Raw genomic sequence first — 27,114 nt, forward strand, 5'->3', positions numbered from 1 at the left:
CCCGCAGGTAGTGCCTTCAACTTCGCCGCCTCCGCCAGCGGTGCGACCACCGGCCACGCGCCACCGTTCCCCTACGACAAGGACGCTACAGCGGCGGCTGCGTTTGCCTTCCTAACAGATGAGTTTCGCAATCCGGGCAGTTACTACAACATGGCTCTGCGACAGCAGCAACAACAACAACAGCAGCAACAGCAATCGCAGCCGCCTATGGTACCGCCGACAGTGACCAACGCCTCGGGTCAACCGACTGCCTGCAACAAACTCAGTAATCAACCACCACCGAGGAATTATCCGCCGCCTCATTCATTCCTTCACTCGGCTGCCGCCGCAGCTGCCGCCCAGAGATCGTATGTCCCGCCGGTCTCCGCCTACGTGACGCCGCACGGACCACCCAATCTAACGGTTGACCAAGCCGCCTATCAACAATATATTCATTCGCTCTACGCCCTCCAGCCACCACCGACGCATCATCACCGACCAACCTGGCTTTAGCCACTAAGATCACTGCAAAATCGGTCCGTGATTCGATGATGACACATTAATCTTCTAATGGATTTTGAAACATACCGCAACGAAGGAAGAGCGTTCGTTTGAGATCCAAAGGGATACCAAATATTAATCGAAAGTCTCTTGGCGAGCGCGCGAGAGAGCAGTATGCCCTTTTTGTCTTATCTTGTCTTTTTTTTTTTTTTTTGTAACTTACAAGGGACATCCTCCTCGCGACTTGTCTTTTCTATTGTTTTTTACGTAATTGACATCGTATCCGTAAGACTCTCTACGGAATTAGGTGAATAACCGTTTGTAGATTTCTTTGACTGCAGCTTCCTTTTTACGAGCAACCGTCATAACTCGAGTAACTTTGACACTTTTACACCGTTCGTCGAAAGCGGAGAAGCTTAGCTTCAAATATGTACATAAAGGACAAGTCTACTTTCGATATAGGAATTTTTGATAGTTTTCTAAAACGAGATTAACCGGCAGGTTCTCAATAGCTCTAAGTCGAGATCGCTAGCGCCGAGAGTAAGTCGATTCACAAGTCGTCTATCAAAAGTTCCTCCGTATGTAACGTCCGGGAAAACATATACGCGGATTAATAACGTAGAATATGATACATTGGATGCTTTCTCCAGCGAGATACATACGTGACACAGTGTAGTACACAGTAAAATTATTTCATCTTTGTTTAACACGTTCCATACCGCCATGAGTCACCGTTGACCCATGCTGGACTTTCCGTTTAGACCATTGATATATTTTTCGCTTCTATATGAAGAAATGTAAAATAATTTCTGATGTATGACGAAATGTTGGTACATTAGGCCTTCTACTTTATAACAATTTTTTATAACTTTTTTAATTATTATAAAATATTATTTTTTTAACAAATATAATAAACATAAAAATACCGTGAGTGTCATACAGTGTGGTCGAATCACTTTACATACATTGACGCAGCACAAATCATTCATTAACATTGGCGAAGAACAAGGACACAATGATTCACTGTTACACTATAGATCTGTTTTTTTTTTTTTTTTAGCTAAAGTTCTTACACGGTTCATATTCCTTCCTTCTGTCGACGTTGGAGAGAAAAAGAGAAAAGACGAACCGTGCAAAAGAAGTCAGCTAAACAGACAGGTCTTATGTCACTTGCAAAACAACATTGCTGGAAAGCGCTCATTACATATTCGCGTGTATAATGTACACGTATATAATCATACATTGTGTATTTATGCATGATGTATCGTTATATACATTATTCGCGAATGCGTTTTCGTCTGACGCTTACCTCTACGTCGACAAATGCACGCGCGAACGAATTTTGCACGTGTTCCTCGTCGGTCTGTACGGTGCGTGCGTATGCGTCGGGACACGGAATTATGCAATATGCAATTTTTACGTTTTGTTAATTAGCTGATTGACGGGCGTCCTCCCTCTCTGTAGCTCCGCCGTTCGGGTCCATAACTCGCCGAGTGTGTCGTCTAGCCGTCGGATTTTCCGTTTGATCTTTCGGTTCGGTAGCGAATTAATTGTCGAACTCGTAGTAGAGACTCTTGCAAAAATGAAGCCGAAGAGAATTTTTCTGTGTATAATAATTATCGAGCGCGCTCTGTTGCTAATGTACGTTATGTAGATTACTTAGCGTCGTAAGAAATAGCACGTAAGGGAATTAGGCTTTCTTTGTATATATATATAAAACACATATCTCGCGTAGAGGACGATGTGCTCGATCTTAAAAAGGATCTCGACGTAACGAGGGATCTGTGCAAAGACCCGGAAGGAAACTAGCGTCGCTCGTGACGTGGAAGAGAGAGACGTGACTTTTCTGTTTTCTTTTTGTTGGAAAGAGACGCATATAATAGTATAACGAGACATCAGCAGAAATATATGTGTATAAGTATGTGCGGAAAAAAAAAACAAAAACGAAATATACCGTAATACGCCGCTATCGTTGTACACCCATTAACTCATCTTTATCGTTGAGCTGAGTATCGTCGGGGGAAAAAGCGGTATTGAAACTTATAAATATATACATATATATTGTAAATGTATATTGTAAATGTATCTATGACAAATTAAAGCGCAGTTTGTTACAAAATCGCGGGGTCTATACTGTGATAGCAGCTATCTCCCAATACGCGTTGAATTCCCCTCCCCTATATAGGGTGATTCATTTATCCTCTGCGCATAAAAAATGCTCGTTGAATAGGAAAAGTTTTTTTTATGTACATTAAAGCTTTCTTTCTCATTATTACTTTACTCCGCTATTATTTTATTATTGTTTGTTATTACTGACACTAGATTCTTATACATATCCAATATTTTCTGTATTTAAATAAATACTCGTTCAGATTTCACAAGAAAAACTGTATCAAATGCAATTAAAAGAGAACAGATTTTTTTTCTTTATTACAATTTTCATGCCTTCTTTTTTTCTTACCTTGCCTCGTTAGATCTGTTTATGCTTGTTGTACTTTCCATGTCTCTCAGTCACCAATTCGGATGTGTACGTGCTTGTCTGATTTCAAATACGTGAGGTGCAGCTGATGAAATACATACAAATTCAGTCGATACCTAGCTGCAAAATCCAGTCATGATGTAATAAGACCTGTGTACAGGGTGTCCCAGAAATAAAGTAGGAGCCGCATTGGGGTCGCAGAATGGATCAAGGGGAACAAAAACATTTAATACCATTTTGAGATATTCGCTGTAGTTTTCAAATTGAAAAAGGAAACGTATAAGCCAATGTACGGTGAAGCCGCGTCGCGCGAATTCGTATGGGCACGGCCCATCGCGCTTCGAACTGCCTTTTCATACTGATGCTCAACGCTCATTTTCAGCGTCAAAATAGGTCGCTTGATCAAAATTGACACTCGATATTCGTCAATTTCTATCACGTGACTTATTTTGACGCCAAAAATGAGCGTTGAGCGTCGGTATGAAAAGGTACCTTCAGGGTGCCGTCACACATGCGGCGTAACTTGCACCGATCATATACATTTCACTTGAACATCAGTTTCTGTCTAGTCACTTTATGCTTTTTACGCTATTTTGTTATTACGCCGAATCTAATTTCTGGCTCATTTTAGCTTATCCTGTCTGAAAAAATGCACATGGGTGCATTTCGATTTTGCAACAGTACAATTATAGAAGTTGTGCCCCATGTGGAACAGTATAATTATAGACCTCATTTTGCCTCTGTGACAGATTTCCTACCTCAATAGTCATCAACTATAACGCTTAATATCTCGGATCACAAGGCAGAGTGACGCTTTTTTTGCCAGATTCTTTCATTTCATGCAAAAACGCGTCAAAAATTTCCGGCTTAAGGCCGGAATCAAACTATATATGCATTGAAGATTGAGATTAAAGATTAAAGATTGAAATTTCACCAATGAGGGCAAAGAAATTTTGGCTCTTTTTGCTCTGATTGGTTAAACATCAATCTTTCAATCTTCAATTTCATTCTTCAATGCGTAGTCTGATTCCGGCCTAAGAGTGGTCTCACAAAACTTTCCGATTTTAATGATTTATTCGATCATCCGCTCATATATGTATGTACGCGATGGAAAAAGGACTGCCGGTTCCCCATGAGACGTACTTTTCGAGGGGCATAGGTTACGGAAACCAATCGTAAATTCATTTAGCACTTCTGTTAGAGTGTACAACAGAAATTTTAATTAATCAGCAATTGGTTGCATTAGTTCCGCATTTCTCTAAATTCCGCGAAATACGCCCTACGTGAATGCCAATCTTCAGAATGGCGTAACGTATATTCTATCTAGTAAATTACTAGAATACGCAGGTTACACATAAGCTGGAAACACAATAGACACAGCCAACAGGGAATAACGAGCCGTCCAATCAGAGCTTTGGGGTACAAGTTCGATCCCAGAGCTCTGATTGGACGGCTCGTTATTTCCTGTTGCCTGTGCCTATTGTGTTTCCAGCTTTACGCAGGTTACGCCGCATGTGACGGCGGGCGCTCAGCACCCTCACTCGACAGCGGCGATAGGCGATAGGCGATAGGCGATAGGCGCGATGGGCCGTGCTACGAATTACGAATTCGCGCGACGCGGCTTCACCGCACATTGGCTTATGCCCATTTCTATCAACGTAGATTAACTTTAATCTCGGTTCAACTTACTCTTCGTCTTTTTCTAATCTTTAGAACTAGAAAAAGACGAAGAACAAGTTGAACCGAGATTAAAGTTAATCTACGTTGGTGAAAACGGGTATTATACGGGCATTCCTATTTTAATTCGAAAACTACAGCGAATATCTCAAAATGGTATCAGACTTTTTTATTCTACGTCCACTTTTTTGTTCTACATCCCCAATGCGACTCCTACCTTATTTCTGAGACACATCCTGTATATTTTCTTATTTCATGTTTTCTTACACATGGATCCAGAAACTTTATGACAAGTTCATATATAATTCAGATTAAAGAATTTTCCAATTTCCAAAGCTGCTTTTTCCGCTAAACGCAGCCTGTCTTACACGAGTTTGCCACAATTAAGGTTCATTAATAGAGAAGATTAAATTTTATCCTTTTATTGCATTTCATGTCGTACTAATTGCATTCACGTTTTCAGTTTTCGTCGTCGATTTATGCCCCCATTTCCAATGTAGATTAATTTTAATCTCGGTTCATCAACTTACTCTTCGTCTTTTTCTAGTTCTAAAGATTAGAAAAAGAGTAAGTTGAACCGCGAGATTAAATTTAAAGTTAATCTACATTGGTGGAAATGGGTATTAATTTGTATGCATATACCTGCATGTACGAATCGCTCGAATTTATAAAGTTTTTGTTAAGAATCCATATATACATATATATATATATATATAAAGTTTGTTTTGTAATTATTTCTTTCAAATTCTTCTTTTGGTATAAGATATACCACGGACTCTTAAATTTTAATGATAAAGAAACATATTCTCGTGAAACGCGTGTGACAAATTGTATATAATCTGGAGACATTGGTGTAGTGTCTCGGCGCTAAGCCAAGCGCAGCGACACTGCCGTGGATACTATACGCGAATCTGTCAAGATTTTTATTCATACACGAGTGACGTATAGCTTGACGTAGCGAACAATGCATTAAATTATCGTCCAATTGCGTCTGCAAATTCCATTTGATGCAGACAGCGCTCTTGAAATTATTTCGTCCTTGGCTGCGTTCGGGAACGTCGCTCAGATGCCTCCGATGCCTCGGATTCATCATCTGTCCTTGTTTAATATTAGATGATTAAACAAGGACAGATGATGAATCCGAGGCATCGGAGGCATCCGAGCGACGTTTCCGAACGTAACCCTTGTTGTTTCATCATATTTAAACAAGGATAAAATGATGCTCAATGCTCATAAGCGTTGTGAGCGCCAAGCCGTCAAATGGAACGCAGCTATCTACACGTGTCGTCGCTCAAGGAGAGTACGAGAGAGTACACGACATGACTAACACGGGCGAATCACCGGTCACCGGCCTGATAACAACACAGCTGACGGTGGTGTAATGTGAAACCCTCGCTGTGAGGAAAAAATTCACGAAAACGTGAATGAACACGCGCGTTTGAAATGTTTGAAATGTTTGAATGTGCCGCAAACTGAGTGGAACGACGTACGGTGCGCGTCTCGTAAACGCGCGAGACGGAACGGCGCTACGACAGCCTACAACGCCGGTGGCTCGCAACTCGCAACTCGCAATCGGGTGAACCAGGAATATACGGTAGTACACGCATCGAGGATTGAGGAATCCTCCATTGCGTAACGGATCGACAGAGCGGCAAGAGAAAGAGAGAGAGGGCAGATAGAAGTAGGAAAAAAAAAGAAGGGTATGCTCGTTAAAGCAGCAGACAGCCGCTTTATCTGTGATTCACGCGATATCGCAAAGTGCTCCTCGAGTGTACGATACGTACACGGCTCAATATACGATCAGCAGAACGATTGGCTTACTGAATTAGTTCAAAGTACAAGAGTTCGGCTGCGTACATCAGCGTGCATCAGCGTGCATGGTCTTAGTTGAACGTCACGCGGGATGTTGCATCGCTCCGGAACTCCGGTCTAGTCCGCGAAATTCGCGTCCAAGGTACGAGCAGGTACGAGTTTCATTATTCTCGTGGCGGGAATGATTATCCAACGACAAGTGTTGCACATGTCTTGAATCTCTCACGTTGATTCTCCTTGTTGTATTACATACAGTTCCTTAAGTACTTATCACTTTGATCTAACTCCAATTAGCTTGATCAGCGATAAATTCGACTCCATCATTTAGCTATAAACTGTGCTCTGAGCCAATTTCGCAAATTCATTGTCTTTGATCCTAATCTTACTTTTCACGTGTTAAATGACTAATTAATCCATCCATGTTAACGAGATAATACAAATATTGCTTGATAAGAATTAATAACTGATCAAGATAGGTTGAGTTTGATTATTTTATCTACAAACTAACATTGATCATGAAGATACGGAATATTATTGTGAGAGTTGAGTCAATTCCACATAAAGATATCTATTTTCTAATACTATTCAAAGCATTGTGCGATATGCAATATTGTTTGTTCTCTTTTGTTATAGATTAATTACACAAGTCAAAAATATAATTCAAGTGACCGCAAGTCTCAATCATGTTGCAAAACGTGAATAAGGAACTAGCTCCTATAAAATCACATTATTTTCTTTTCAATGCTGGTAAGTCCCAATTAAAACTCTATCTCTAAAATCACTTTAACAACTGTTGTGGAAAACATTTCTTGTATTCTGTACTAATTATATTTGTTTTACTTACAGCGACAGGGCCAATGGTACAATTTTTACCAACAATTGGAAAGCAATTGGGCTTCTCCGCAACAGTGGTCGGTACAATATATACAGTGTTACCAATTTCTGGGCTGATCGCAAAGCCGCTGTTCGGAGGTCTGGCTGACAAATTTAAATTGCATAAAATCATCTTCTTGATATTCGAAGCTATACTGGCAATAGCGTTTTTCTCTATTTATTTCATTCCTGAAATAGATAAGAATGCAAAAGTTACTCTAATCTGCGATAAGGATGTGTCATACTTAGAGATTTGTCCGCAGATTGAATTCTCAAAGAAGGCGTTAAGTGCCGTGATATTAGAAAATATACATGCTAACACAGTCTGCCAGGTGTGTATAAATGTAATTTTACTCTATTTATTCCTTTGTATCAAATAACTAGTATATATGAACGTAATTTGTGTCTATAGTTGTCTTGCAAAGGAGTATCTCATGGTTTCTTAGAATTGTCTGGCAAAAATATTTCTATGAACAGCACATTCGAGTTTGGTGCAGGATTTGATGTACATCAAGATTTACTTGTAAGAAATTTATTATGGAATTTTTTATCCGCCTCTCAGTTACAGGAGTAACATGAGATTCTATTGTGAAAAATAATTTGCAGACGAAGAATTGTGTGAATGTGAGACTACGTACGTTTCTCGATGACACTGCACATGTTCCAATATGTGGAGATCAGTTGAGAACTTGGTGTACAGCAACTTGCCACAATAATAGTGCATTCAATCATCTTCTGCAAGAAGCTAAGGATTCGCAAAGTGATATGAAACATTCTACGTATCAGTTTCATTTATTTCTATGGGCGGCTATCATCAGTTGGATTGGAATGGCTGTTGTAGTTAGCATAGCCGATGCCATCTGCTTCGATCTTCTTGGTTTGTATTATATATTACACAGATAATATTGATAATTACGGTTATTTCTACACGTTTTAGGTAATGAAAGAAGAAATGATTACGGGAAACAGAAAATGTGGGGAAGCCTCGGTTTCGGTATTTTTGGTATAAGCGCAGGTTACCTGATAGATCTTTCCAGCAAGGGACAATACGAAAAAGATTACACTAGTATATTTTACATTATGCTAGTGGCCATGTTCGCCGATATTTTGGTGTCTGCAACATTGAAAAAGGTACAAAAAGCTCTATAAGCTGTAAGAGCTGAGATTAAGATAAATTGAGATTAAGCTAGAATTTGATACTTTTTACCAAAAGAATCCAAAATTGGCAGGTAATGGGGCAGTATTGTTACAGAAAAATCCGGAATGCTCTGCAGACGAGCCGTCGCTATTTCGGGAGCTATTAAGCGTTATCAAAGAAGGAAGGGTATTGGTATTTGCTTGGTGGTGTATAGGCGCCGGGATGTGTACAGCAGTCATTTGGAACTTTCTGTTCTGGTACAGCGAAGATTTAGCGGCCACTTCTCATGTCACGTGGAGTAAAACTTTGCAGGGTCTGATGACCGGTGTTCAGTGTTTTCTAGGCGAATTACCCTTCAACTTTGTATCAGGCAGAGTGCTGAAAAAACTCGGCCACGTTAACGTCATGAGTCTTGTGTTGCTTATCTATGCAATTAGGTGAAAATTAGATTTTTTATCTTATTGTATATAATTTATTTAAATGTTACTATAAAATAACGATTTAATCCCACAGATTTATGGCATATAGCATTATATCGAATGCCTGGCTGTTTTTAATTCTTGAATTGCTTCACGGACCTTCATTTGGTCTATGTTGGCCAACGATGGTGTCCTATGGTGATAAAGTAACACCATCCGGTACAAAAGCCACAATGCAAGGATTCATCGGTGCTGTTTTCGAGGGAATTGGTTAGTTTTTAAATATTTTGTATACAATCGTTTACTTCTCGTATCTTTTAACTCGTTTCGACATAAATTTTTTATTCGACATATTTTAGGAGTGGCAAGTGGTAGCTTCATATGTGGTTGGTTACTAGATTCTTATGGAGGTGTTGCTACATTGAGAACTTTTTCAGTAGGTGCTCTTTTGTGGCTAAGTATCTTTTGGTTAATGGAACTCTTACTGAGGAAGTTAAAAGCCTATCCGCTATATCGAGGCCATAATCGTGAGTAACTCACACTTATATATATATATATAGATATATATAATAAAGAAAAAGTTTAAATGCACCATTTTGCAATTCATAGTTGAAAATTGCTTAAAAATGTTGAAAAGATCAAATACTATGGAGTTTACATTGAAATTAAAATAGCGAATTTTATGATATCTTGTATTTTGCATGAATCTACAGTTCAATTTGCACTTTAATGGCCGTTTGTTTTTCTCTTGTATTTAACGAAAGTAATTAATAGTTCTATAATTCAATACTATTGATTCTTTTTCAGATCTGGCGAATTATGCCAATCCAGATGATGCTATTCTTATGACAATAAGTCAAGAATTACAAACTTATTAGTTTAGGATAATTTTATAATATAATTTTATAATTTTGTATTTTATCCATATATTTTCATTGATAAATCAATGAAAGAACTATCGCACGATTGAAATCGAGCAAAGTTTATTTTTCACTGCATTTGTACAAATGAAAGAAATAGTTGTCTCATCGTGATACTTTGTCTTTTTGTAATATTTAAAAAAATCAGTATTATATACCATACAAAAATGTAAATTATGTCACGTCATTGTCATCGTAATATATACTTTTTTTAGAACTACGTAGTGCATTTCTTGTTAGATATATTTACCTTCGTATTTTCACGCACGGATAATAATCACATAACAGAATGTCATCGTTGATATAAGACAGGTAAGATATGAAGGGTATTAATCAGGATACGTGCAGAAATTGAAATTGTCAAGCTGGTCAGCAAAATATCTCAACCATTTATTCACTGTAAATCCATTTTTTCCAAGAGCGGAGATATACCAACACTAACAAACATAGTATGCCTGTTCAATCGCAATCAGCCAATTAGCACAACTTTCTTACGAATCTTGTCTACTCTATCGATAAAAAGCTACAAATAACTTTCTTTCCATTCGTACTGCGATACCAAGTAATGATCGCAGCGCATTCGCAAATATAATCTTCAATAATAATCCCGTATACCGTCTGCCGGCGGTATACGGGAGACTCACATCGCAGTAAACATTTCCGTGGCGTTAATCTTGTTTCGGCGTCGATGATTGTTGAGCGACAGAGCGTGACGGTGAGGTGGTTTGACTGCTACTCGGTATAGGTTCTATCATAGCTTGTAAATTTGGGATTTCACCCGTCGCGGTGTCGCAGCAATCGTTCATGATGATCCCGGCGCCCGGATGGATAAATGCGAGACTGCCCTCGCTGGACGAAGCTAAGCTGGTTGAAAGAGGAGGAGATCGTTCCTTAGGCGATGCTGAGGAAGCGGGATTACCTATGGGCGAAGCGTTGGAATACGTCGCGGTCTCCAGTTTACCATGAAGCTCAAGTATACGGCCTTCTTGAAGAAGAATAATCTCCACTTGTGCCCGATACTTGGATTCAACGGCCTCCAATTCAGACGCGTGTTGCTCCTTTGTCTCTTGCAGGAGCCGTTGCAGATTCACCAGTTGCGTCTCCTTACGCGCGTCCTTAATTTCTACTTCACTCAAGCGTGCTTTCAGGGCTTCCAAATGTGACGATCGTGATTCCAACTGTCGCCGAACATCTACAAAAGAATTTTGATAGTACATATAATTTTTTCCTTTCGCGCAGAGTATATCATTCTCAAACTTTCAAATACTTACTGTTTAACTCTTCTGTACATGATTTCTGAATCTGCGCTGTTTCTTGCTTGGTTATCGGTGAGAAAGTACTTGCGTTTTCTTCTAATCTTAATTGCGCCTGCAGGAAAAAGATACGGATTATATACGCCATTATATTCCCATAATATACAGTAAATATTAATTTGCCAGATAATTTTTTCAATTTAAATTTTTATTAATCAAGTTTGTTAACATAATTTCTTAATTTGAAGAATGAGTTACCTCTCCTAAAAGCACAAACTTTTTCTGCATAGTATCTACAATGTTTTCCAGTTCCTTGCCACGGTCCGCAGCCTTCAATGCTGCCTTAAGCTGGTGTCCTGCGTTGAAAAGTTCCGCCTCGACAGAACGAAGTTGTTGCTGTGATTCAGTCGTTTTCTTTTGTTCGTTTTTTAATTCCAATTCTAGATTTTCTACGCGATCTCTGAACGCATGGCTTTGTCGTTGTTCTTCGATACACTATGTATGTAATAAGTGATTATTAGTCTCTTCCAATATTTTTTTCTTTTCTGTAAATATTTTTGAAAATAAAGTAAATACTTTAGTTTGCCAATGATGCATAGCTTCTTTATATTGTTCCTCAGTCTGATGGGCTTCCCTCTTATTATGCTCTAATTGCGCTTTCAATTCTTCCACTTCTCTTTCGACCATTTTTAAACGCTCGGTCTGTAAGACAAATAATATCAAATCCATCAACAGTCGCATAAAAGTTTAATAAATATTGTGTATAAGAATATAAACAGACCAAAGCAAGATTATGCTCTTCCGAAGCTCGCGAGTCTCTTAATTTACCGAGCAGACGTCGATTACGCTCAGCATGGACTTCCCGTCGCTGCCGTTCAAATTGCAATTGCATTTGCATGAGTTGAAGTGACTGATTAGCACAAGTTGGATCTATACCATCGTCTTCTGCTACATCTTCTTCCGTATCCTCCTCCCCTTTCTTTTTTTGTTTCTGCCTGGTACAGTTTGTTCCTAAAAGAAACTAGTATTTCACTTCACTTACCAGAGATACGTGCTATTACATGTTATAGATTACTTCATATTTACTCGTTTTACTAGAAAAGCTATTCGTTCTCGTGCAAGCCTCAATATATCGATCAAGCATGCTGATTGGCGACATTCTCGAATCCGAACTTTCTTGACTAAAGTTTTGATTGTTCTGATCTAACATTCCTAACAGCAGATGCTCGTATGGAAATAAATCACACGTTTGACTGCCGGTATCCTCGCGTCCCTTTGCTTGATCCGTCACGTCTTCGCTATAATATTTCTTCTGCATTTCCATGTCCGGACAAGATCTGGAGTGTCGAATCTGCGCATGTAAACATTTTTTTCATTCCTGCTACAATGCAAAACATTACATGCAATAATCTTTGAAAATCTTCAAATTCTTCGATACTTCACTTTGTGCGTTACGTTTGAATTTGAATCTTTAATTGGGAAATGGCATTGGGAGTACAGTCGAAGATAAATCTTTTGCGATAAATGGGATAGAGTGCCATATGTGTTCCTCTCGCTTCGTACTTCAGATTGCGCTTCAACATACTTTGGCATTTCGACTGCTCCATTTCCGTGTGAACTGACAATCTCCAATACCTATGTTAGAATATTATTAGGTACCACATCATGTCTGTATTTATTCAATACAGGATGTCAGTAAATTACTCAAACCTCTTGATCTTCTTGCCAAGAATCATTCTTCCCGTTTTGACTTATAGCCATTTCTAAGAGCCTTCCATTTTCTTCGCTATTACTCAATGATTTTTGCGACTGAAAAACATTTTGTCTGTCTACCATAATCTTACTTAGTCTATTCGAAAGAAATCCATGTGTATTTGCTGCAATGTCTGCACTTTTTATTCCAGAGTTTACAGAGGTCGGCGTTGATGGCCGAGAAGATGTGCCATTGCCCAACGCATTTAGAGCACGTACTGCGCTGGATCCCAGAGGCGCTTGTCTCGTTGATAATTTTCGTAAATCCTGTATAAAATATAGTGTACACTTTCGAACGTAGAAGAAGGCAATATTTTAATAACTTCTTGTATACCTTAACAGGAGTTGTTTCGGGGGTAGCTTCTATAGCAGCCTCTGGCGGGGAAGTACCACTTCTATTGTTATTAGGCGTCGGCGGAGCAGAGCGTGGCTCATGAGATGCGTTTTGTGCCGGGCTATGCGGTGGCACTGTCATGCTCGGTGACCAAAACGCGTCATCTTCCCCATTACTAGTCTCTACGGTCGTTACTCCGCCACAAATGTTTATCGGTGCGCAAGTGATGGAAGATTGATCTGTAGATGCGCATAAACAAAGTCATTATTTTCTATCATTCTTCGGAAAAGAAAAACATAGGTATGAAGATGATAATTAATAATGCTGACCAAGAGGTGGAGTGCACCGAGAGTTAACTACTCCTAAAATTTCCTCCCGACATTTGTCTAATGTAAAACGACCACATTCTATCACAATATCGTGATGTTCCATTTTTTTCCACCTGCAGCGCAACAAAAAAGAAGCAACAATGATTTAGACAACACTGTATGCCACAAAATATATTTAGTATATATGTATACCTAGTGGCTGAAATTTCTGCATCCTTAGATGCTGTAACAAGAGAAGGGTGCATACGCACAGAATCCAACATTGGTCTAATAGTATGAGTAAATGTAGCCAATTGATCACGTTGAACGTATTGTTGCTTCAGATATGATATAAAATTGCAAGGATACATCGCGTACAGTCTATGAAATAAGCTGTATAATCCTACCTATAACCAATGGTAAGGTAAATAGTTTACGTTAATTTCATGACACTTGTAAAATGATCGCAAATATTTACCTGCAAATGTATGAGGTACAAATGGTCCTTGTCGACGACACTTGGTACTGTGGTCGAAATAAAGGGGGTAGAAGGAGAAAGTAAGGATTGATGATGATGATAATAAGAGGCCAAGCGGCCGAATACCTCAAATATTTCTGGTAGATATGGCCCTAGAGCAGCAGGTAACATTGGTAACAACATTACTAACAGAAGAAGGGCACTCATAAGTGGTAATATATCTGTCTCCACCTTAAAAAATACAATCTTATAAAATAGTATGTATACACTTAATTTTTTCTAGTACTTAAAGCATTATTTTTAAATCAAATTACATATATTCTAAATGTAAAATTTTTAATTAACTCACATTAATAATCATTGACGTATGAAAATTATGTATATACAGCATATAATACTAAGCATAAGCATATTTGGGCCTATGACGGTCAAAGCTAGATCTTTTTTGCCTAAATAATTCCCAGTGAATTATCTATATTCTATATATGTACATGCATATATATCATATTTTTGTAGTTATACAAACTGCGCGCCGAAATTTTTCTGGACTTTATCTAACGCAATTAAACTACTGCAATAATATCACAAGTTAAATTGACAATGTGCTGAAAACCTTAAATAAATTTATTGCGAAAAATATTACCTCGGCCGGGACTTGAACCAGGATCTCTGTATTCCGTACGAGCGTTTTAAGCCATTAGACCACCGAGGTCTAATCTAGGACGCTAGATCTTGGTTCAAGTCCCGGCCGAGGTAATATTTTTCGTAATAAATTTATTTAAGGTTTTCAGTACATTGTCAATTTAATTTAACTTGTGATATTATTGCAGTAGTTTAATTGCGTTAGATAAAGTCTGGAAAAATTTTGGCGCACAGTTTGCATAACTACAAAAATATGATATATATGCATGTACATATATAAAATATAGATAATTCACTGGGAATTATTTAGGCAAAAAAAGATCTAGCTTTGACCGTCATAGGCCCGAATATGCTTATACTTAGTATTTAATTTTCTGTCGGTCCGAATAAAATCTTATTACAACATATAAATTATACGGATCTTAAGTGAATTCACACTTATGTTAAAACATATAAAAAATGCAGAGTTGACTAATTAATTTTATAAGTTTCATGCGTATCTACATCAATAAATATATGTGTATAGATAAAAAAGAGAAACAATAAAGAAATATATTACCTTAAGTAATTTGAGTAGATCTCTGAATAAAGCATGACTGGCTAGCTTGTACAACCAAGTAGGCTGACGTCTGGCTATATGCCCAAGCAATGTGAGTGCATGTAATCTCTGTCCACTATTGCCAGGTTTTGAAAGAATATCTGACAAACGATCTAACAGATGTTTATCATGCGGATCTCGTACACCTGCTAATACTTCTGCTGTCCTCGAAGAATTTGTAGAAAGATAATAATCCAACAATCCATTTACCAGCCAATTGTCTTTTGCTGTAAATGACCCAATGTAGGTTAAAAACAATCATATTATATGACTAACACTACAAAAATGCATGTGTATTACTCACTGCATAAGAAATGATCATGGAATACTTTTTTGGTCTCTTCGACCTCCCCAAGTTTATTCGATTCCAGTAAATAAAACAGATCGGCGACGCCTGCCGGACCGACACTCATCTTGACTTGCGGCTTGACTCAAAAGATTCCTAATCTCTCATGGTCCTTCGATCAGGCGGTGGAAGCAGAAATCGGTTCGGCAACGACGCTCTGAGCCATCAGTCGTCTGTCATGCAAGACGGGCATTGTCTGCAGCGACGGGGATGCCAAGGTACCTATGTGAAGGAAAATACACCATGTGAGAAGCAGAGGATCGCAGGACAATCCTGAGATCTCGCTATGTCAGCAGTCGCCAGCGATTAGTGTCCGCAAATCGCTGATCGCGGGAGTCGAGTTGAACGACACGTCGGTTTGACTATTCCATGCGAGGACCACATGTCGCGACAGGGTCGTGCGATCATCCGGGCGAACTGTCAACACGAGTACATCTTTTACCCACTGCACGACACTCGACGGGAGAGCTTGTCGGTCCTGTTCCGCGTAACCGCAAAACTGTCAATCGCCTCGACGGCGACCGGTCGCGTGATAAACTCTGTGGCATGCGCGCATCCACGACATCGGACAAATCCTGGTGACAAGACTCGCGCCTATCGGAGAAAATCAACCAAAGCAACTCACCCGAATCTCATCGAGCACCTCCACAGGCAAATTCCTGGAGTTCTATGGCGACTGGCGAGCTCGGGTGGTGGGAAAACCTCCATATATCTTCTTCAGGGTCTCCTTAGTGCTGCCATCTCACCGCTGCACGTTGTCTAGCATAAACTTTCGCATGTCTAGATGAGAGAGTCTCTGTCGTCGCATATCGAATTGTCAATTATCTCGCGAATTTTTTATCCGATCGATAATTCAAATTACAAAATTTAACGATTTATATAATTTTTTTAATTCCTTTTTTTTTATCAAGTCGAATGTTAGCAATAAAGTGCCATGGCATTCGATAACCCAATAGAAAAATTTTTCTTCTGGGGTCAAGGTTTGTCATTAGTTAGAATTCCTAAAAGATACGTTTTCCCATTGGATATCGGAAAATAGTAATTGGAAGTTTACAGGAAGATTAAAAACTAGGACTAAATTCCGATTAACTTAACATGCGGTTAATTCAATTATTGATAAATTTTAGAACATTTCAAACTATATATATTTCATACTATATAATTAACTATATCATTATTTCTACTTTAATTTTTTCACATATTGCGAATAACAAAATAAAATTTAACAAAATTTCTTAACAAAATAATATTTATTTAATAATTTAATAATGAAATAATAGCTAACTTAATCAGCGATCAATTCAAGCGGTAAAATTACTTAGAGTAAAATTTCTTAATGTATAATTATCATTATTCCTAATGTAATTTTTTTCGATACGTAAACAAAAAATTAATAATTTAATCCTAAAAATGCTATTTTAACAAAATAGTAGATGTACTTGATCAAATTATATCAATTATATCAATCGGCAGAAATACTTGATATAAAATTTTTAACTGTATAATTCATATTTTTCCTAATATAATTTTTTTCATATATATGTTAAGCAACAAAAAATTCTATTGACGTCAATAAAGTACAGATAATAGCCGATTAAATCAAATCTAAATTTGATTGAAGTCACCCTTTCAATCAATTCGGGAAAATGTTACGAGACCGATTCGAAATGAGAGGATAATTAAAATAATAATCTCACTTTACTATATATATCTTCACTATATATTTCTGCAATCATTCGTTGCGTTACGTTATTTTGTAAATTCATGTAAATTTTTAAAATATGTATTTGATTTTAAATATTGAAGAAATACGCTCGTTTAATTTTTTTCAACATATAAAACATGATATAAAAAGTTGAATTCATAATTTGATACAAAAAAAAACAATTAAAAGTAACATTTCTAATGTTAAAGAATTTGTTACCTCGAAACAGTTACAAAAGTATACGCTTGGTTTGATCAAAAATCAATGATTTGTTTACAATACTAGCTGAAGAAATAATTCCTAAAGACCATCTTGATACGGACTTATGAGCAAAAATGCTAAGAGAAACATCTATATTGGGTTCAACATATCGTTATAACTTCCATAGTATATACTGTTTGATAATTAACTTAACTTCTTGTAGAGATAAAACTTGCTTAAATGCAATTAGAATTTATACATAAAAAATAACATCTTCTGTATACATAAAAAAATTGTCTCCTTCAAAAATAACTTTTCGTGGAAGATCCCAGATGTATATCTTAAACATTTATCAAAACTCAATATATTACTCTGCTAATTACAAATAACGCAAGTTGGGGCAGTAATCTTATGTATACAATACGAGCACGCAATGCACATACATATCGCGCTTGATTGATATATGTACATAATGCATGCTCACGATCGGCATCATTTTATGGAATCAGGTTTTGCTATGATCAGGCCGTAATCTCGAATGAAGGAATACGTTAAGCTAGAATTTAACGTTTTGACTGCCCGCTCGTGGATATCGCTGGCTTTCTTTGGTTCTCCATACTGCATCTCGTATTTGATGTAATCTAACCAGATGGACGTGTCGTGAGTCCCGAAGTGCATTATCGCCATTTCATAAGGCCGCCGCACGTACTTCGGCACGATCTCCGGCTGTATGAGCTCTAGCGAGATCATCTTCTTGTGAAATTCCAACGAAGTAAGAGGTTGAAGGTAGAGATCGTCATACGCCTTGCGAGCTGCACGGATACCTGAGAAAAAGCAAAAATAGATACAGATATCGTAGAAAAATTATTTCTCATATTAATATATAATACTTAAATTTTAATAACAAGGGCGAAGTAAAAAAAAAAGTGTAATTAATATGATTACCTTTCGTTAAAACAAGCCATTCAAGCCATGAAGCCTTAACATCTTTAGCGATTAACGGATACTTTAAAGCTGCTTGATAGCTCTCTTCGACCTCATCCCAACTTTTTAGCTGAGCATGCAAGAATCGCAGTTTCCACAAGGGTAACGCTTTCTCGCCAAATTTGTCCGTCACCTAATTCATAAAATTCTCAATATCGGTAAGATCAAATATATTAACAGTTTGCAAGATTTATTACCTCTGGAAACATAGCATATGCTTCCTTCTCCAAATCACATTGCAGCAAATGATTAAGCCGCGCGTGCCAAATACCGACGCTATTTGGTAGAACATCAGTCGCTCCTTGTAGTACTTCGTCCAGTTTTTTTCGCATGCCTTCGTCATCCTTGTTCGACTCCTTGTCGGCGTTCAATATATCAATCTGAATGCGATAATTTTTATATATTTTACGAAAGAGAAAAACAAATGTTACTCATTATTTCTAAACATTCTTTGAATTAAAAAGATTTCAATCTGATAGGTATTTTAATTGTATATAAAAAAAATTCAACATCAAGGAAGTATAGGCTCTAATGACAATAATCAATAACCGTTAAAAAGTCTGCTGAGAGTCGACGCTAGTTGCAGTTGCGAATTACAATCACGATGTTAGCGATACGCTGACGACGAAAACGCATTTCAAGCGATTGAACAGAACATCTTTATATGTAATGCAGTAATTTATTTGTTATTTAAAGTATTAATACTGAGGAGGACCCAAAGCTCAGACCGAAACGTTTATTATATTTGTGCATTAGATAGTAATAAAATTGTAATTCGCAACTGCAACTAGCGTCGGCTCTCAGTAGGCTTTTTAACGGTTATTAAAAAATTCAAGTAGACATTCTTAAAATAAATATATAGAAACTATTTGAAAAAAAATTTAGATATATGAACTATAATCAAATTTAAGCAAGCATTGTTTACAATTACTAAATTGTGTATACTATGGATATTATGGAAATGTTGAATACAAACCCAGCGTAGATAATGTTCCTCTTTTAGTTTTTTCATCCGATGAGCCTGCATGAAGGTGGTTTTCAAGAGTTTTCTTTTCAAATTTGGCAATAATCGCAGATCGCGATTAATTTCCAGTAAGCATTCTATGTACAACGACCAGATTTCTGCAGTTTTGATTTTCTTTATAGCAGTCTGGTATACTTCGTTGCACGATGTGATGCGAGCCCTCAGAGATTTTTGATCAGCATTCTCCGATTCCGTCGTAGTGTTATTGATGACTGGTTGCGCTAAGCCTTGCAATTCACGACGCGCCAATGTATCCCACATTAAAGGCTCATGAGCATACTCTCGAATCACATCGCTATAATTAAATTATATCTTCAATTTTTAACTATCGTGAACAATCATATTTAATAAGTGTACTATAGTGACACATGTGTATATATACCAAATGATTTTTAGCTGCAATGGCTTGGTGTTATCGTGCTCATTTGTGATATTAAGCAACGCTATTATAAATTTAATATCCTTAATACGATCAAAAGCCTGTTGATATATAAAAAATGCCGTTTTCAATGGAACTGGAATGTCGCTATCGTCTGTTGTCGGTACTGGACCAATGTGGCCTTCCTGGTTCTCAGAGTTTTCAGCATTAGCAGAAGTTGTCGCAAAGCGATTGTCCAGTTCGAGTCTATAAAAAGAAATGCAGATGTATTTTAACTAAGTAATTGGGAAGATGGCAAAAAATTATTGAGAAATACACTTTGTACTTACTTGAAAGCATCAGTATATAACAATTGAGAGTTAGGATGAATCTGTAAACCTCTAAGAAGATACTGCCGTGCGCTATGCTTATTCTTATTCTCCTCCAATTCCCAATATGCTGCTATGTGCCAGCATTTTGGCTTATCTCTGTGTACTTGCAGCATTCTGCCTAACATATGATTGATATTGCTGTGGAAATGCTAGGGAAATAAAGAATGCATTAAGTCATACAAGTACAATAAAATGACACTCTACTTACTTTGCTACCTACCACATGCTTACAGAACTTCATATAAGCAACCCAAAATCGAATATCATCTTGAAATTTAGATATCGCCTCTTTGTACAAGTTATTCATCTTATTAGTTATACCATAATCGATGACCGACCTTTTCTGAGTGATACCATATTTCTAAAAAAAAAAATTATTTTAGAGTACATACAATTACTTATATCTATATATAATATTTATAAAGGAGTTGGTACATTTTAGGCGATTTGAGGAGCAGAGATCGTTAACGCAATGAGTTAATAGAGAGATTGATCGATATACAAAATATTTATATCCTACATGGAAAAGAACAGAAAAGTATGTAACAAATAAGTGCCATGGTGAGACAAATATTATACTTATTAAAAAGACATCATAATTTCCTTAATTATTTTCAAATATCATTATTTTACAACATAAATAGTAGAGAGCACCTAGGATCAGTCAAAGTTAGATGTTTCGAATAATATAATATTCTTGGTTCATGAATTTTTTCTATCATTATTTTTATTATTACCTTTATCGTTATTATTATTATATGTATTATCATTTAAATATGAATATAAAGTATATCATTACTAATAAGACCTTTACAAAAATTCGTAAAATCAACCAAAAAAGACATTAAAAATGTAAAAAAAGACATCGAGTATGTTTTGCAGAAAAAAGATACCAAAGATAATGGCATAAAAAAAGTGAAATCAAAATAATATATTTCAAGAATCTCTACTTAAAAAGTCCCATAGAACACAGTTTCTCCGAGCGGCATCCTGAAGGCATCTTTACAATGTAGATGTCCTCTGGACATCCTTTAAGACAGTGTTGTATGGAATAATTTCTTACAATTATAATATACTACACAAAGTACGGATGACATTTGAAGTGTATTGAGTATAACAAGTAACAACACATTAAAATGAGAGAACGAAATGCAATAGATAGCGTAATGAGAGGCGCGGAAACTGAAAAAGGATATTTACATCGATAACAAGTAGAAAATTGTAGATAAAAAATTGAAAATGAGCAAGATCTCCAGCAGCAGCATTCTTGAGAGAGGTGCCCGTTTTGTTAATAATTTTACTCATGTGTGCGTGCGTGCGTGCGTGCGTGCGTGAAGAGGAAATGTCTTTGTGTGTGTGTGCGTGTTTGTGTGGGAATGAATTGTGATATAATAATTTCATTTAAGAGGAATTTAAATCATTTGGATTGGAATAGAAAGATCCTTCAATAAGATATACATACGTATACTTAGGTTTCATTGCATAAAAATTAAAGATAGTACTATTTGGATTAAGTAAATAATAATAAACATAGTATCATTTGGGTTTTACTTTTTATTTTGATAGTAGAATTTAACTTGCCGCCACAGTTGTTAATATCGATTCTTTTATACAAATGATAATACCATAAGATTAATATTTATTATTTATTTAATTTGACATGGTATAAAGAAATGGGATTTAACTTTGCGCCAGTTCTTGATATCAAATCTTAAAAAACCGCCTGACTGTCGCAAAATTCTGCTACCGAGGGAGAGAAGATACTTTTGCGTACTTTTGAATACCAAGAACGAGCGACGAAGTTGTGCCGTTGCTCGCGAGTACGGTTACACATTATAAGAATATCCTTGAAAAAAATTAAAACTACTATTAATTGGGTTGGATACTTAGTATTACATAGAAAGGGCCGGTTTCATCAACTCGATTAAGCCGAATCGGTGATTAACTGTCAATCATAAGTGGTCAATTCTACTAAATAGCAAACACAATTAGTTCCACGGGCAATTAAGTAATTGGCATTGGTGAAATCGGCTTAAATGATTCTTCACGAAAAGCACGCATGCTTAGCGCTTTTTTTTCCTTTTTTTAAAAAGATAAATTTGTATAAATAACATATAATATCAGCAATCATTCAGTATATCGTGTATATAAATTCCGTGAAAGTGTAAGCTTGATTAGATGACATCGTAATTCGTATGATCAGTTAAATTTTACATTTTAAGGAATGGATCCGGGAAGAATGATAGGTAAACATGAGTTTACTATCGGTAAATTATATAGGCATATAGGCAACCGACTTACAGAGGATATTATATGTTCCGTGAAAGTGTAAGCCAACTCAAGTCTACCACCAGGTGATATTCGTGTAATCAAATCTTTATTGTATTTACAATCATTATACGTTTCGATCCTTGGATTGGATCCTTTTCAATATCGTTTCCTTATTATTAATTAAACATCACTGTGTTTCCAAATACACTAATCAAACAATACAATACTGTTGTACATTAATCATTATAAATAATAAAAAACTTTTTACATTTTAAATATCCACTTACATGACATATTATAATATAACGATCCTCGTATTACTTATTATGTCGCTCATCAACAAGTAAATGACCCGTAGCGTGTATCTTATTATATGTATATATGTTATCTCTAAGTATATGTTCGCAAACAAACAAACTCACAAGATAGGAAACTCTTATTATTTTAACAAACATTCATACGCCGAATTCAGTCTTTCCGTGTCCGTTTGTAGATTCAAACTGTTCTTTTGTCTTTTAATATGAATCATCTCCGATGTAAGTCTCTTGTTTAAAATTCTTTCTTCATCCAATATCTCTATTCCATTCCAGTCAAATTCATGTGAAAATTCCAATCTATGTTCTGTAATTACCGACCTTTGTGTTGAATTCCAATTAATGTGATTTCTATGTTCTGCTATTCTAGTTTTTAAGGTTCTACTCGTCTGTCCTACGTATGACGCATCACATTCTTTACATGCTATTTTATAAACAACATTACTGTGTAACATTTTGTCTAATTTGTCTTTTTGGACCCTAATGATATTATTTAATTTGTTTATTCCTCTAAAAGCTATTTTTACATTTTTATATTTATTAAAAAGATTTTTTATTTTATTCTCTATGCTCGAAATATATGGAATAGTGAAATAAGAAGTGATATTAATTTCTTCATCTGTTCCACTATTATCCATCCTATTATATTCTACTTTTAATTTCTGATAAATCCTTTTCCTTATTGTATCAATTATTACTTGTAATGGATAACCGTTCATTAATAAAATGTTGATTATTTTATGTATATTATTTTTATGAAACATAGGGTGTGACAATTGTAATACCCTGTCTATTAAACTATATATCACTCCTATTTTCTGAGACGTTGGATGTTGTGAGAAATAGTTTAGAAATCTACCCGATGATGTGGGCTTTTGGTACCAATCATGTATGATCTCATTTTTGTTTTTTATTAATGAAACATCCAAAAAGTTCAATTTCTCTTTACCTACTTCTAATGTAAACTGGAGTCGTTCATGATATTTATTAAATTCTTCCATTATTTCCATCATATTCTCTTCATTCGTAGCTAATGCTATATCATCCATATATCGCATATAGAGACTGGGTTTTGTCCTTAAATTATTTAAGCATTTATTCTCCAAATCCTGTAGTACTAGATTCGCTATAGTAGGGGATAGTGGTGAACCCATTGGTATCCCAAACGTTTGTTGATAAAACGCCTCATTAAATGTAAAATACGAGATCAACGTTCAATAAGAAAATGATTTTTTTCATGTTTCTTAACTATTTTTATAAGTAAAACATATGTATGTATATATATATATATATTGAAAATTTTTTTATTTTAGTAATATATATAGAGGAAAGCCCCCTATTATGATAGGCGCCTAATATGAGATAGCGGCGTTTCTGCTAAACTAATAAACGCTTTCTATTGGTTCTACCATGAATTTATTGCTCTTGGATTGAAAGCTATTTAGTAGAAAGTTCATTATTAAATCATGCCTATAGTCATTGTAAAAAAAGATTTTAGAATTTGGATGTCTTCAAGTTTCATTGAAATGAGCTTTTAAACCTTGTTTATTATTTAATAAATAAATATTTGGCAATAAATTCTTCATGTAGTGATAGAGTAAGGTCGTACTAATAGAAAAATACGGGATATGTTGAATTGCTTAATTGCAGAAGTTAGATTTGATGATCGTAAAACCGTAAGGCGTGGAAATCGTAATATGAGATACCCAGGGTATTTCTAATATGAAATAACCCATGTTCCTATGTCATAGTGAAAATCGTTGCTAAAGTATAAATGTTATTGTACAATAATAAAAAGAACAACCGGAATGAACGTCGAGCGCCTATTTCTACGATGCTTGATTCGAACTACCTGAAGACGAGTTCTGGGTATAATCTATCGCATGCTCATTTTTTGTGCACGCTGGCTGTGTTTGTTTGTATTTTAGAAACACATTAAATGAAATTTTTTAATTACAATACTGATATACTTTGCATTTTTACTATCAATTTCTCGGGGAATCTCATATTAGGAGCATAATTTTTTGACTTTGCCATTTGTTCACTTTTAACATTTCTTTAATTAAAAAAAAAATTAAATTTGAATTAAATTTTATATAACATTATCTTACAGCTTATTAAATTCCCTTCCAAATAAACTATTATTTTTTTAATTCTGCCCATAGACTTCTAGCATTTACCCAAAATGAATTCGGTATCTCATAATAGGGGCCTTTCCTCTATATATATACTTGTATATATTACTAAAATAAAAAAATTTTTATTCAGTGTTATCTTAGAATAAAAATGGCAAATCGCTCTGCGGAAAAGATGTTACAATTTCTTCGTTTTCTTACAATGTCATCCCCTATCTATTTTTTTTATTTATGAAAGTGTACGAGTATATTACAGATTTTGAATATAAAATAAATTTTTTAAAGTTAAATGTCAATTTTTCATAGGAACGTTTATTTTTATAAGTTTTAAAATTGTAAGATTTTGTCTTAAACTTAAGCATTTAAATAAAAAATTTATTGGCACATATATATTTTTTGTATTAAAATATGAACTTTAAACTTTATTTTTTCCTTTTTTAATTATTAGATTTCATTGATTTGATCAAGTTGCAAATTTTTTAATGTACCACTATCGTACTTATATTTGTTTACATTTTTGCAAAAATAAAAAATTTAAACAAATAGATTTGTTAAATTGTGTATAAATATTTAATTTAGAATAGTCAAAGAAGCCACATGAATTATTAAATATTTTTTAAACCACTTAATCCATTAAAACGAATACATCAGATACGAATGAGACTCCTGTATACACTTAGTAAGTACTAAAAAAAACGTATACACGGTGAGGATTAACTACAATTTTCGAATTCAGCAAGTAAAATTGTGAACACAAAACAAAAAGTGAACACAACAATCCCTGCGCGCTTCCCAAATCGCTCAAAATATACCAACTCTTTATATGACAAAGTTTGGATATAGTACTCACATCCCTTCGTTGCTTGATCAACTTTAGAAGATCCATTTCATACTGTATGTATCGAAGGTAGTCTTCCTTAGTCTTTGTGTGTCGTTGAATTTTATACTCATATTCTTTGAGTTTCTTGGCGATGCTCCTGAAAATATAATAAATGTCAATATTTAAAGATCATCCGATTCCCAAAGGCACGCACACGTACATAACCTAAATCCATATTCACTTACCGAATCTCTTTTTTATCAAAGAGCTTGAGCTTCTCCATTTGCTCCAGCTCCGGGATCATGTCCTGACATCGTTTCTCCACGAACTCCGCCATTTCTCGAGAATATTAGAGAACACTTAGAATAATCCAACAAGAAACTACACACAGAAAACATTTGCGAGCAAACGCAAGCACAGCTCCGTACAAGCTCCGTTCTCCGTTTCCGTTTCGTTGTATCGACGGCAATCGACGGCCGACGGGCGCAGGGCGAGTCGGGCGAGCGACCGACGAGCGGCGATTGGCGAAATGGGGAATGGGGCGAAAATAAACGACAATGCGTTCAGAAACGTCAGAAACGTAGCTAGCTCTCGAGCGAAATTGGAGCTTTGTAACGTCCGATTGGTGCATCTCTCTCGATTCTCGAAAAGTCGACGACTTGTGGTACCGGGTACGTTCAGGGAGACACTATTTAGCGCTATTCTGTCATTCTAAAGGCCCGTCTACAATACACGGAGTAAGAAGTAAGAGTAAGAAATTGACCAATCACAGTCGAATGTGAGAAGAATAATCGACTGTGATTGGTCAATTTCTTACTCTTACTTCTCACTCCGTGTATTGTAGACGGGCCTTAACTTCATTGTTTGTTAAGACGTAAAACAAGGCTAGAATGACACAAATAGCCCTAATAGCGTCTCTCCGAACACACCTTTGATCATGCGCTTTACATGAACAAATCGATGATGCAGTTTCGGAACACACGAAAGAAGTCCTGGTTTTCTAACCTCTAATTTGACTCTTCCACGTGAAGATATATAAACATATAATACATTGCGAACACTCCAATAAAAGAATTGGTAAGAAAACGTTTATTTATTCTGAAAATAAATTTGAATTTTTTAATGCGAACTAATGTTTACGTTTTTAAATTATTAACCTATTGCGAGGAGGAATTTATTTGGTAATTATTCAGAATACCTCCTTCACCTCCGATTTCGATAAAATTAGGTTCATTCGACGCGTTTTTGCATGAAACGAAAGAATCTCGCAGAAAAAAGTGTCGCTCTGCCTCGCGAACCGAGATATTTAGCGTTAAAGTTGACGACTATGGAGGTTAGGAAATCTGTCATACCGACTATGTGTAATAAATTAAACGTATGTAGTAGTGCTTAGACAGTGTC

The 27,114-nt window shown here is 36.1% G+C and overlaps 5 protein-coding genes across 8 annotated transcripts in view; 3 read left to right on the forward strand and 2 right to left on the reverse strand.

The window, feature by feature from the left end:
- The window catches only part of LOC108758259 (PHD finger protein rhinoceros), an 11,863-nt gene extending 9,052 nt beyond the window's left edge, over positions 1-2,811 (forward strand). Inside the window, exon 11 of the mRNA XM_018503126.1 lies at positions 4-2,811. Coding sequence (XP_018358628.1) covers positions 4-492 — 489 coding nt within the window. The 3' untranslated portion in view covers positions 493-2,811. The remainder of the gene's footprint in view (positions 1-3) is intronic.
- Positions 2,812-5,949: 3,138 nt separating this feature from the next.
- Positions 5,950-9,949, forward strand: Sugb (Sugar baby transporter). Of its 3 annotated transcripts, none has more exons than XM_018503160.1 (10): positions 5,950-6,600; positions 7,082-7,195; positions 7,295-7,653; positions 7,734-7,844; positions 7,928-8,198; positions 8,259-8,452; positions 8,574-8,896; positions 8,973-9,148; positions 9,238-9,405; positions 9,686-9,949. In XM_018503160.1, the coding sequence occupies exons 2-10, from the start codon at positions 7,132-7,134 to the stop codon at positions 9,754-9,756; spliced, it is 1,737 nt and encodes a 578-aa protein (XP_018358662.1). In that variant the 5' UTR covers positions 5,950-6,600; positions 7,082-7,131; the 3' UTR covers positions 9,757-9,949. The 3 variants fall into 3 exon arrangements, with proteins under 3 accessions (XP_018358662.1, XP_018358663.1, XP_018358661.1); XM_018503161.1 differs by having other exon boundaries at positions 5,950-6,590; positions 9,238-9,409; XM_018503159.1 differs by having other exon boundaries at positions 5,950-6,590.
- A 149-nt stretch (positions 9,950-10,098) lies between these two features.
- On the reverse strand, positions 10,099-16,225 carry Tsc1 (tuberous sclerosis 1 protein hamartin). Its single transcript, XM_018503158.1, has 15 exons — positions 16,135-16,225; positions 15,468-15,731; positions 15,125-15,390; positions 13,924-14,154; positions 13,659-13,852; positions 13,467-13,579; positions 13,138-13,376; positions 12,762-13,070; positions 12,495-12,686; positions 12,138-12,402; positions 11,833-12,062; positions 11,628-11,753; positions 11,310-11,546; positions 11,070-11,166; positions 10,099-10,990 (listed from the first exon to the last, which is right to left on the reverse strand). The coding sequence occupies exons 2-15, from the start codon at positions 15,574-15,576 to the stop codon at positions 10,467-10,469; spliced, it is 3,132 nt and encodes a 1,043-aa protein (XP_018358660.1). The 5' UTR covers positions 15,577-15,731; positions 16,135-16,225; the 3' UTR covers positions 10,099-10,466.
- A 1,102-nt stretch (positions 16,226-17,327) lies between these two features.
- Positions 17,328-26,220, reverse strand: LOC108758263 (U3 small nucleolar RNA-associated protein 6 homolog). 2 transcript variants are annotated; one of them, XM_018503132.1, is made up of 9 exons: positions 25,959-26,220; positions 25,744-25,870; positions 20,394-20,534; positions 20,132-20,322; positions 19,806-20,048; positions 19,376-19,718; positions 18,597-18,779; positions 18,361-18,532; positions 17,328-18,239 (listed from the first exon to the last, which is right to left on the reverse strand). In XM_018503132.1, exons 1-9 carry the CDS (start codon positions 26,048-26,050, stop codon positions 17,908-17,910), a joined length of 1,824 nt encoding a protein of 607 aa, XP_018358634.1. In that variant the 5' UTR covers positions 26,051-26,220; the 3' UTR covers positions 17,328-17,907. The 2 variants fall into 2 exon arrangements, with proteins under 2 accessions (XP_018358634.1, XP_018358633.1); XM_018503131.1 differs by having other exon boundaries at positions 20,382-20,534.
- Positions 26,221-26,693: 473 nt separating this feature from the next.
- The window catches only part of LOC108758267 (zinc finger CCHC domain-containing protein 9), a 3,062-nt gene continuing 2,641 nt past the window's right edge, over positions 26,694-27,114 (forward strand). Inside the window, exon 1 of the mRNA XM_018503136.1 lies at positions 26,694-26,790. The gene's annotated coding sequence lies outside the window, so the exon portion shown is untranslated. The remainder of the gene's footprint in view (positions 26,791-27,114) is intronic.

The sequence above is a fragment of the Trachymyrmex cornetzi genome, unplaced genomic scaffold (assembly GCF_001594075.2).
Source record: "Trachymyrmex cornetzi isolate Tcor2-1 unplaced genomic scaffold, Tcor1.1 scaffold1559, whole genome shotgun sequence".
Taxonomy (NCBI): domain Eukaryota; kingdom Metazoa; phylum Arthropoda; class Insecta; order Hymenoptera; family Formicidae; genus Trachymyrmex; species Trachymyrmex cornetzi.